This window comes from Corapipo altera, unplaced genomic scaffold (genome assembly GCF_003945725.1).
Source record: "Corapipo altera isolate COAL_440 unplaced genomic scaffold, ASM394572v1 23b, whole genome shotgun sequence".
Lineage (NCBI taxonomy): Eukaryota > Metazoa > Chordata > Aves > Passeriformes > Pipridae > Corapipo > Corapipo altera.
This window is the reverse complement of record NW_020884885.1, coordinates 5,481,162-5,493,472: the sequence shown is the minus strand read 5'-3', so window position 1 is coordinate 5,493,472 and position 12,311 is coordinate 5,481,162. Positions and strand designations below refer to the sequence as shown.

Here is a 12,311-nt window from a genome sequence, read left to right as displayed (position 1 = left end):
AACTCAAAGAAGGAGATCTGGAAAACAAAACAAATTGATTATCTCCCCCCCCAACCTTAACACTTGATGTTATTGTTACATGCTCATAGGTTTGGCGTGCCAGGAGACTTTGATTTTCACCTACACTGGCTTCAGTTTTTCCAAGTAAGTACTAAAATCCTGATAAATTATAAAAAAAATGTTGCCTCTCCTTTACTGTCATTCTGGTGAAGCTCAGTCTCTGTTAAAGGTTGCAAACCCTTGCAAATGGGGGAAGAAAATACATTGGTGCAATCATACAAGTAAAAAGTCAAGGGATAAAGTGGTTTTTACCTAAAAAGTAATGGCCTTTAAACAGATAAAAACTAGGAATCTGACAGAGAATGGAACTCTTGTATCAACAAGCACTGAGAAGAGTGGTATGAGAAGAAAGCAAGAAGAAATGGACACTCTGGAAAGTCTTAAACAACAAATCCAACAAAATCAAAAGAAAATTGTTTAGAAGAACCTTTAAAATGAGTTTTATTGTCAGAATTTTACAAGTAGCCTTCAGTGGCATCATACAAGAAGAACTCTGTTGCAAAACTCTAATAAATAGTCTGCCCCAAGTCCCAAAATATTTTTTGAAATAAAATAAAACCAAACTTAAAAATAAAAGAGAATAAAAGCAAGACTTCAGGATGCTCAGAGATGTTAGCAATATTTCCCATTTACAAATAATATCAGGCATTATATAAATCTCCTTCATACAAGTCATTAAAAAACCCAAGACATTCTAAACCTTTACAAAAGCACTCCAGAAATAGTTCCAAAGAGATCCATTTCCATGACAAAACATTAGAGAAGAACTCCATGGGGATTAGCATCACAAATGAAGTTTGAGGTTGAAGTGTAGTGTGTACTTGTGTGCAGTAAGATTAAAGAGCATGAAAAAGGGATTTGAAAAAAGCATGGAAGTCTGTGACAAAATTATGCCAATGATTTTAATCTGTTTATTTGAGAATGTGGGAAAGGGGAGGGAGAGGATGCTCTCCAAATTAACCCCCAAATACACTGCACTTTACGCAAGGCAATATTTACTAAGGTAGTAACTGTATCCTCAGAAGGGAGAGTAGAAAAGGTTTCTCAGCATGCTGCACAGATGTGCAGACTGCAGTGCTTAAAAGTCATATTTTGACACCTAAAAGGTATTTTCTGTAGAGGTAACACGTTGTGGCAAGTTAGCTGTTCCTTCAAAGAACAAGAAGTTAACTTTGCTGGCATGAGGCAGTTTGGGAAAACTCATGCTAGACAGTTTCACTAGGGACTGGGGATTTCGGAGCTCCAATCCTGTCCCAGTGCGTCGAAAAATACACTTCTCTAGTTCCCCTTTACATATTCCTCTATCTTCCATAGTAAGGGATTTATAAGATCTCTCATGCAATAAAACACAACTTGAATAAACTTTTCTCAAATCTGCTGTGATTTGAGAAGTCCAGAGAAACAGAATGGGAGGGCAGTACACAGAGATGGTTTGTGTGGATTTTCATGGAGACATTTCAGGGAAAAGAAATCCTAATCTCTTTACAACTTCAGCCTAAGTCTTCTGCATGTATGCAAGCAACAGACTCCCCTGGAAGGGAAGGGGGCTGTACTTTACCGATCCAGCAACAGTACTCAGTTATGTCCCAGCCTGCCTGACATGAACTGCAGCGTGCCTGGTTTTGCTGTTTGTAAAGGTCCTTGCAGCCGTTGTTTCCACAGGGAACAAAGGCCACCAGAAATGCTAATGCAATAGATGTGTGATAATATGCCTCACCCATGGCTCACCTCTCTAGTCTCTCTCCTAACGTTATGATGCTGGTTGCACTGTACCATACACTATGGACACGTGCTCTCTGTAATGTATGGGAAGGTAGCACTAGTAATCAAGCGCAAATTGCTAAGGAGACACCTAAAACATTGCATTACATCCCCTTGTCTGTGGCATACTTCAGAAAACAATGTTAGAAGAGCAGTAAAGTAAACATTTCTTTCTAATTTTCTAGATGTCATAATATTTGCTAAAGCTGCAAGGAAAAGCAGATTACCTGAAACAGAGAGAAAGGAGTTAATGGAAACAGAGGCACATGGAACAGTAAGCCTGATCCTGCCTCCAAATCATTTTGTACATAACAGATAAAGAGACAATGTGCAAAAAATAGACATTCACATTTTAGCAGTTAAACTTTTATTTTACCTTTTTAAAATTATTTACTTTGTTTTTTATACAAAAGGCAGACATTGATTGTTGATCTGCAATTGTTCTGAGTGCGCGCAGAGATGCAAAAAAGGGTTATTGGAGGATGAAGAACAGGGAATTGCTCTGACTATACTTTCACATGTCATAATTAAGGTGGCATTAAAGCTTAAGTCCCAGTAATAATATTCATAGATAGTTTCCTTCCTTGTACACCATTCTCAGTTCATATCAATTGTGTTGAAAACCCATTCAGTGAATTTCTTCAGTTTTTCGGTTGCGTTCTGGGATTCCTCCTGTAACCTCAAGTTGTCTTCACGCAAATGTTGCACTTCAGCCTGAAGACTGGCCTTGTCCTCTTTTTCCTTAGGCATAAGGAAAAATACAGATCTTAGTGGAAATTTTAGGTCATGCTTCCCATCTATCTAGAGCAGCAAGAACCTCTTAAAAGAGCATAAGTCTCATTCTTTATAAGGATTTTATGTGCAATAGCACATGGGTCTATATCCAAGGGACATTAGTGACATTTTCTTCCTTGTGTGTTGCTTGCATGAACAGGATTTCTCTGTATTAAATTCTAATACAGAAGGCTGGCTCACCAGGTGGTCCAACAGAACTGGGCATGACCTGTTCTGTATGTACAAGTGCTGATGGTTAACTAAGGGATAGGGATGTTCTTGCAAATACTTCCCCAGGAGACTTTTCATCTCACCACAGCAGATCCTTCTTGGACCAAGTAGGTATTGACAAAATACAGGAAGTTTTCACAGTAGAAATTACATGTTTAGATAACACTGTCAACTTTTCAACATCAGCAGGATGCATTTACATGGACTAACTTCAAGCCTTTTGCAGTGTCACCTGAATTAGGAGTGAAGGTACTGTAAATCACCCTCCTAATTTAAGCAGAGGAATCAAACACCTACAGTTTGAGACACCCTATCCTAGCCATGCATAATTAGAAGCCTCAGAAAAGTAGCAAAGAAATGTCTTTTTCTCATACAAGGATGAGACTGTCAAAGGCTCAGGCATGGCAAAGCAGGATTACACAATTATTAGCACAACCAGTAGCACTAAATATATGTCTTACAGATCCTTCTGTAGATGAAATGCTTTACCTTCCTTAAATCTTCTTGCAGCATCTTCAGCAAACCTTCCAGCTGGTCCACTTTAGAGGCGAGAGTTGGAGGAGATTCTTTACTGTTGAAAGCAGGAAATAAGAATAGGTATTGATATGATTAACTGTCTTCACATATGATTAACTTGTCTACACCAAGTGGCTTTATGAAGGTATGCACTCGGGTACACTAAGAATTCACAAAATGAACAAAAAGAATGAAATAAAGAGTACCTGGAACACATGCAGCACATTAAACAACAGAAAAAATTTAACTCATGATTAACCGGGGCCATCCCATCACTTGACCTCTCTCTACTTGAACTCATTTTAAGTGCCTTGAATTACCATTGCTTTGGACAGGTTCATGAACACCTCAGACAACAAAGAACCTGCAAAAAGATTCAACTGGACTTACGATTCTTCTCTTTTCACCTCCCACCTCCCTCTTTATGAGAACTCATTCTGTGAAGCCTGGAGATGACTTCCAAATAAAGATTTTTGGTTCATAAATGATGAAGCCTGCACATCTGGTGTATTTACTTACCCTGTGTAAGGCTTTATCTGTGCAGTAAGTTGGTCCTCAGCCTGATCACTACTGGAGGCAGCACTCACGGGCCTGTGATTTTCATCAGCAGCAGCAAAGAATGAAGCTCGCTGAACTGGGAAGGCAAACATACAGAGAAAAACAATGGCAGCAGTAATGATTATTTGTTCATGCACAGTACAACAGCTATGCTGCAGGATCTCAAAGCAATCTAAATCTGTCTCAAGCAAGATAAGGTGATGATGTGACATACCAATATCCACTTGACAGAAGTAAATTGGCACTGCAAGTGTTTGCACCAAGTTTTCTACTGTACTGGATTCAACAAGCAAGTACTAGCTCTGGCACAGCACTGTATGCTCACACAGACCAAGCATCACTCTCAGGCTAAAAAGTTCTCTGGGAGGGAGAAGCTGGAGAGTGCAAAGCAGAGATACCCCAGCAGTGCATGCGGGTCCACGCAAGGCCAGTTCCAAGAGAGACAAGAAGCCAAGCTGTAACAAGCCGTGCTGCGCAGAGCTTCCTGGGTACAACGGCATGACACTACCCTATAACTGAGTAACTATATTTAGCTTGTTTCACTCCATAAAGGATCCCTGAAATTTTTTCCTTATGCCTTATAAAATGTTTTCAGATTGAAACATTAAACCTCTTTCCTGCCTTGTGTCTGTATTTCTTGTCCCGTAACTGCTCAGATGTTTTAACACATCTGAGCATCAGTATCACATGTGGTGTGACTGTAAACTACCAACTCCTCCTACCTCTGGAGTTTCCTAGCACAAACAGTAACATCAACACATTTAGTTTAATAAATTAACCTCTTTCTCCCTCAGCAGCTGTTGGGCTCTCACTGGAAACAGAACAGTATCATTTTTTTCTGTATGGCAGATTTTTATTTTCTGCTTTAAACAAGGCTAAAATTAACATGCCTTAAGATTTGAAAGAGTTTTTCCTGCTCCTCTTTTTTTCCCCCCTGTGAATGAAAATACTAAAGTTTGGTGTAGCTCAGGGATCCAGGCAGTTTTTCTTTCAGCTGGTACAGATATCACTATTTGTAACTTCGGGGTCTTGTGCTGAAGACACGAATCAATGGTGCAGAAGAGGTGGGTGTCCAGGATCACAAATCAGAATTTAGGCTCCTTGGTACTTGTCAATCCCTACTGGCACCTTGCAGAGACTAGAGACTGGGATTATATTGAGACCAGACAACCAATGACCAATGGGATTATATTGAGATCCCTCTCCAAGTCAAATTTGAACATATTTTCATAGCAGTGGGATGAAGGTGCCAGCCAACACAATATCCCAGCTCTTCTTCATCTGACCTCTCAGTTTGTTACCTTGACCACACTGACTGTCTTCACACTTCTAAAGAGAAACACAAGTGAGTCTGGGGCTACAAAATTGAGGGATTCAGGTTAATGAGGACAGTCAAATAAATCTCACTAAGAAACAGGTTTCTTTTAAACAGAAGTTTCCAATCACAGGGAAATGCATTAAAACCTGAGTTTCACCATTATGTGGTGGTGAAAAGACCATCACTACAAATTCATCTCCTCTTGAGGACCAAGGCTTACTTTGAATACTCTTCCCCAAGACTGCATAGCAGAAATATGAGCCATGCTGCTCCTATTACTCCTGTGGCAACAGAGCAGAGGATAAATGTACATCTTAAACACCCATGTAGACAACTTAATGATGTATGAGGCCACTACCCAAGAAAATCAAGTTACTTCACAGCCTTCTCCAACCATGCTGAATAACGTCTAAAAGATTCAGGATTGGTGAAGACACTTCCATGAAGGTGGGACAATATTATGCAGATATTAGGAACAGGCACTCCTCTTAACAAGCCTAGAAGACTTTCCCATTGGATTATAGTAAGGTAAATTCCCTTTGGTCTAAACTGCATTAATTTTAAATTCAAATGTATCTAAGCAGCTTACAGTTCTCTTCAGTTTACTAAGTGTCATGGAGATGGAAAGTGCCATAGGAGGAAACAACATGCAAATCTATGTATTCAGAGTGTGCAAAGGGAAGAATGGCAACAGAAAAGTATGTACCAACATGACATATTTCCCAAGTTATCTTGGTAGCAAACTTCAGCTGCACTACGTATACTTCTTGCTAGTGCAGTTAAGCAAGCAATCATTAGTGTGCTCATATGCTTTTCCCCTACTATTTGACTTTATTTTTGTATTTTTGTGCCAAATGTCTTTTCCACACCAGTTGTGATGCCTGCAACTGCTCTACATGACATGAGAAGTGGCCGGTTTCACAGAGATTTGGCCAAACCACAGCACAGAGGAATTCCAGTATGAAGAAATGGTATCTGAGTATTACATATAAAGTTTCAGGCTCTTAAGACTCGAGTTGGTATTTTAAATGAACTTAAGCTTCAGACTGAGTAGAAACACTAAGAACAACAAAAGCAAAAGTAGAAACACTAAGAACAACAAAAGCAAAAGTCAGGATTAAAAAACCCCAAACAACCACAGAACCCACACTCCTTAACAAAGCATGCACAAAGACCAGCTTCCTAATTGTTAATATTCTGAAAACTTACCTTCAAAGGCTTTGGCAGCATCTACCAAGTTTGACCAGTCCAGATCAGAGGCAGAATCAGGCAATGGCATAAGACCAGGGTCTGGCATGGGCTGCCGTCTTTGCTCCTGGATATCTGTGAGGGAGCTGTCTGAGGCAGAAAACTCTCCTACAGTGATGCAGAATAGATTATAAACTCCATTAAAAACACCACAAAATTCCTTTCCTAATACTACTGCATACCCTATTTTTAACTTTTCTGGCATAGCACTTTTGGAACCAAAATTCAGTGGAATGTTTGATAACTGCAGTTGACCAGATACAGCACATTACAAGCCAGTTTTCTAGCACCAGGATATTTGGTTCCTTTCTAATCTCTGCAGATGAGCACTTCAAAAGCCAATCTCTGCCTACCCCAGTGCTAGGGCTGGGGGCAATACTCTTCTACCCAATGATTCCTGCTTCTGCACAAGCTGAAGATACTTTAGAGGGCTCTGCAGCTTGTTGGGGCTTCTACACTCCTTGGCACCTATTTGCTCCTGTAAAAATACAAAACTGGGGGTTTTGTTAAGACAGATGAGTAAATATGAGTATTTTTATCTCACTGTTTTCTCTATTAAAAAAAAAAAGGATGTGCTCTGGAATATTTGAATTGAAAGAATTTTGAATAGCTGGAAGCCAACAAATACTTGTGGTATTAAATATCCAGCTAACTTAATTTCTTCTTTCAGCAAAAGGTAATGGTGTGTATGGGAAGACAATTTGTGTGCCAGTCAAGATAGCTGGTCTTTTTATCATGTAGGCCCCACATTTTATGGAAAACAGAAAATCTTGGTTTGTCGACAAATGTAGAAAGGCTATGTTCTAGGAGAAGTTACCAGTTTGGTGTGGCAGAGAACATGACAGCGAAAGAAGGTTTTGTGGTTTTCTTTTTGGAAAATACAGGCATCTAAATGAAAAGAGATCAAGTGCTGCTTTCCACTTCTACTCAGATGGCACCATTAATCTTCTGACCCCAAGCCCTCAGAAGGCAAATCCACGAGCCAGTTACAAGCGTAACCAAGTCTGCAAAGTTATTTCAGTGCATATAAAAAGCAGAAATTAAGTGAGCTCAGTTTCCTAACTCTTATGCAAGAAACATGCTATACAGACACAACAGCTCATTAAAATGTCAGGTTCAACACTGAAAACTGATGCCTGGTGATCACAGACAGACAAAAAGAATTTAAAATAGACTTTTTTCATCAGTCTTCACTGTCAAATGTATCCTGTGTATCTAAATACAGACTGTGCTTAGTCCCAGTATAGTGAGTTGAATCTATTGATAGCCTTGCATCTTCCTCTTGAAACATACTAAAATATGAATAAATCAGAGCAGATATGTACTTCTTCAGAAAACATCGCAGAATCCTACACTGAGATCTAGCTCTATTTCTGGAAAACACATTTAGTTATGAGGTACAGTGGGAACCTGTGAAAATTCCCTTTCTCACCAACTGAGACATTCACATGCAGCAACACACAACCCGTGAGATAATCCTACTGAGACTTTTCAGTAAAGTAATGGAGGAAGGCTGAGTGTCTTCTTGACAGCAGCTTACCAAGTAACTTTTTTCTAGTTAGCTGTGTGACTAAAATAAGTAACTCAAGTCCTGTAAAACAGATAGGGTAAGGGAGTAAATTTAAAAACAGTTGGTGCAATAAAAGCTGTATCTGGTGTACTTGTATATTCAAATGTCCACTAGTACTTATCCACCTTCATATCAATATTTTCCTAATCTTATTTTGTTCCCATAATCCCACACTAAAGGAACTGACACCTGAAGTTGTCACTGGAAGATAACCAGGCATACATTATTTGTCCATTGGTCCACATTGTCCAGGTGACTCTTGAAAGAAATAGTAAAAACTTGCAGCCAGTGAGGCAAATTTCTGTGCTTCCTCCACAAGGTAACTGCATGACCAGTCATGCAGTCTTACACCCACTAAAGTGAGGGAAAAAAATTAAATTCCTGTCTTATTTTATATTTTCAGTCATGTGACTTGACTCTCTTCATTTCAGCAAAATCAAGATGGAACTACTAATTGCTGTAACAAACACTTTTCCTGAACATAATTGACAAAGGATTCCTATGGAAGTTGAAAAATGGGAAATCCACTTACCATGTAGTGATTTCATTCCCAAAGTATATGATGGTCTCCGTAACGGCAGCGATTTTGGGAGAGAAGGGTATGTGCTGGTGAACAGTACATCATTTGGCATGGCTTGGTCCAAGAGTGAGGCCCGCGAGGCGAAGAAGTGGTCCCTTTGACCACTGTAAATACTTTCATCTGACAAAGTCCTTTGCAAGGCACGCCTTGTGGTAGGAGTGCTGGGAAAGGGAGACTGACAGGACAGAGTGTGTGACTATACATTCATAAAAACAAATAAAAAGAAATGAGAAAAAAAAATCAATAAAGAAACTTTTGAAGTCTTTTTTGAAATCATTGTTAATTTATTTTTTTTTAATAAGAAAGCAAGTGTTAACATAGTATTTTTTCAGAGTGGATACGAAAAAAAACTAAAAGAATCGGCTTTGAAGGAGATTAAAACTAGGTAACACCTAGTTTTCATGCTATCTCACATTCTACCTTTTAAACACCCCTCAAACTTCTCCTGAAGTGGAAATCTCAGGCAGCCCTTGCGGACTCCAGAGCTGACGTGTAGCAGAGAAATGGTTACAGAAACAGGCTCAGTGCTGCATAAACCAGAGTTCTCCCGCTGCCCTGGGGAGGCTGCCTGCCTGCAGGCAGAGTACCAGCAAATGCCAACTAATTACAAGTCTCATATTACTGAACAATTAGGAACACCTATCATCACCGTGGTTCTTCAGAACTATTTAAATCAAAATTAAGTAAACAGTCCCATGAATAAGAGAACTTGTGCCTTATCCCTACCATCATCCCAGCTTCCTCCATGCTCCACACAGGAGAAAGCAGTGCTGTGGTTAGCCTGGAGTTAGGCACTCTCAGGCCTGTGCCAGTGAGCTGCTATCATAAGCATTCCCATCAGCAGAGACTCCAATTTTCATGAAACCTGTAGCAACGTAACTACCTCTAAGACTTAATATTTCTTTACATTTTGGTTGAAATTTGGTCTGAAGGCTTTCATGGAGAAATGGCAAACAGAAATTAAGACCTCACCACGCTCATCTGCTCTGTAAGTAAGTTTAAAGAAAAAAAGGACATAATAGGACTTCCAAAAAGAGCGATTAAACATAGAGTTGCTCTTTGCACATAAAAATAGTCCTCTCTTCTCAGAAAGACAAAAGAAATGCAGACAGTATTCTATTCCTGTGATCAAAATCCCACACTACAAGGTGGGAGAAGAGCATGGAAGAAGGTCTATTGGCAGATGGTTTTCCCATGTACAGTACCAAACACCCCATTCTCCACCTGTACAAATTTTAGTATGAGAAGATTGCTATGCATATTGGTTTTATGATCAAGGATCATCAGTTATTTCCAAAATCCTGCTATCATCAAAAGACAAGGAAAGAAGCCAAGCCACATGCCAATTTTCTATTATGTCAAATTCTCCCCTCTGTGTTGCCTCCCTCAGGACATACCTGTCACAGTATGAACCTTGCCTAGAGAAATTACAACTTCTGGTACACAGATGGGTACATAGTTGTCACTCTGTCACATGGAGGATCAAACTGCTTACCCCCACCCCCACAAATTAAAAGCTCAGTCAGCAGGTTCATGTTTTGACCTGAAGTGGTAAAGGGAAAGGAAAAGAAAGAGCTGCTAAGTCAAGAAGCATTTACTTGAGGGTGGTATAGTTCACTTAGCATTAAAGAATTAGGAGCTGGAAACACAGTTAATATCTGACGTTGAGATTAAAAGGCTGCATAGATATTTACACCTGATGGACTCAGAACATAGGCAATATGAGTAGGAGTTGTCTTCTGGTACCAGAGCAGGGGAAAGAGAAAAAGAAGGGTGACTTGTCTGAGAAGATACAATGCCTAAGTGGTAGGTAATGACATAAGGAATGCTGGAGAGATAATACAAGACAAACAAAACCACAGACTAGAACAAATTCTACTAGCAAATGAAGCCTTTGTCAGCCAACAGTCAGAAAGGAGGATGATTTTTGGTGCAGTGAACTAATGCAGGTCATTATAATTCTTTATATTTTTTTTTCCTTTTAAAGTGTCAAAAAATTTTATGCTGTAAGAGCAACTCTTTCTGTAAGATAAAACATAAGTCATACAGTGGGCAGAAATAACAGTTACTTTTACAAAGGAAAAGATGCAATTTGATAGTGATAGAATGTTTTTAACTTGCTGAAATGTATCAAAAGTGCAACCTAGGTTAACATACTTGTTACAGTCACCAGGAAATAAAGATCAGGGTAAGAACTGGTTCACTAATCCCAAAGCAAAAAAACAAGTCTTGGGAAGATACATACTTTTCATAATCTTCAGGTCACCTCTAAAAACAGAATAGAATTTCATGGAATAAGAACAATCCTCTTGCTTAAAATAACCAACAGGAGATGTTCACATCACCCATGTCCCAGTCCCCTCAGAACTACTACAAACCTTAGAAAAAGGTATCTTGCCAGTGACAATGGTTTTTTTCCTTCGGCTTCAAAGGCAACATCTGAAATAATCTGTGTATGGAACCTAGCACTTACAAGTTTTAATAAGCTACATTGGGTTTTTACTAGCAAAAAAAAGAAGTTGCAGCTCTCTCTTCTGCATGGTTGCTGTGGAAACAATTTGGGCTCTGGATGATGAGCATGAGCTGTTAAGCACTGGTTGTACATGGAGACTAGAAAAAGACATCTCTTCCAAATCATGGATTCTAAAAATTAATATATGCACTTATGTGTTATAAAACACATTTTGAAACACACCAGGAAATGTTTCTAACTATTCTGTATAAATATATGCTTAAGTTTAGGGATCACTTTGGATAACAGGATTAGAGAGGCATAAAAGTGTGCTTTTTGTAAGGAGTTTCAATACTGTCAGTAAGTCACTGTCTGGTGATGCAATCAGAGAAGAAAAATTCAAATATATAAGACAACACTACAGGATTTTCCATGATCCAGAAGTCCTAAATGTTCTTTGTAATTTGGCATACTAGTCTCTTTAAATTTGCACACAAAACCAATAATATTGCAAAGACTGTAATAACGAAACAGTTCCCAAATGTATTTCCCTACTAATCTGTTACAAACAGATTATTTTCTGTCCATGATGAAAATTCAGGGAATGCTTTGCATTTTATTTTCTTGTTGTCGGTGAGAATAGAAAAGATCCTCTCTCTCTCTTTAGCATACCTTAAAACTCTTCTGTGATTCAGGTGTTGGGCTATCAAGATCTATCAGTTTCTTCAGCTCTTCTTCAACAGTGGACTTGGATGTTCGTTTGGGTGATGCTCGTAGATCTCTTGCTGAAGCACGCAGCCGAGGGTGGGCCATTTCATTGCCATCACTCTGGTGACGTCTTAAATGAAAAGGAATAGACACATTCAGGTCTCAAAGCCCTGAGGCAGGAGGCATGAATGAAACAAGAATTACAGAACACTCAACTTTTTAAAAGAAAAAAATTAAGTAAGGGGCATAGAGGATGGAAGAAGCTTCACTACTTCAGTGAAGACTCATCTTAATGGATACCTGTTGAAGCAATAAGCTTGTTTAAAAACAAACTAGCAATGCAATAAAATAACTCAAAGGTTACTGTAATTAATTCTCCCTAGCATTAAAATAATGTGCATTCTGTACAAAACTAAAAAAAAAAAAAAAAAAAAAAGTCTTCAATGAGCCCAAAAGTAGCAAATGTGGTTATCACGAAGTTTCACCATTTCCTTTTGACAGCTAGTTATTGGTATCATCTAGGGATACTGTGCCT

At 39.0% G+C, this 12,311-nt stretch overlaps 1 protein-coding gene across 7 annotated transcripts in view; it reads right to left on the bottom strand.

The window, feature by feature from the left end:
* Positions 1-475: 475 nt before the first annotated feature.
* Positions 476-12,311, bottom strand: part of SIPA1L1 (signal induced proliferation associated 1 like 1) — a 211,768-nt gene continuing 199,932 nt past the window's right edge. For 6 of the 7 annotated variants that reach the window (XM_027641935.1, XM_027641938.1, XM_027641939.1 and 3 more), the window contains 6 exons: positions 11,741-11,906; positions 8,569-8,812; positions 6,428-6,574; positions 3,862-3,976; positions 3,316-3,397; positions 476-2,562 (listed from right to left, as the gene is read on the bottom strand). In XM_027641935.1, the coding sequence (XP_027497736.1) occupies positions 2,419-2,562; positions 3,316-3,397; positions 3,862-3,976; positions 6,428-6,574; positions 8,569-8,812; positions 11,741-11,906 (898 nt within the window). In that variant the 3' untranslated portion in view covers positions 476-2,418. The remainder of the gene's footprint in view (positions 2,563-3,315; positions 3,398-3,861; positions 3,977-6,427; positions 6,575-8,568; positions 8,813-11,740; positions 11,907-12,311) is intronic. The other variant, XM_027641941.1, reaches the window with a different exon arrangement.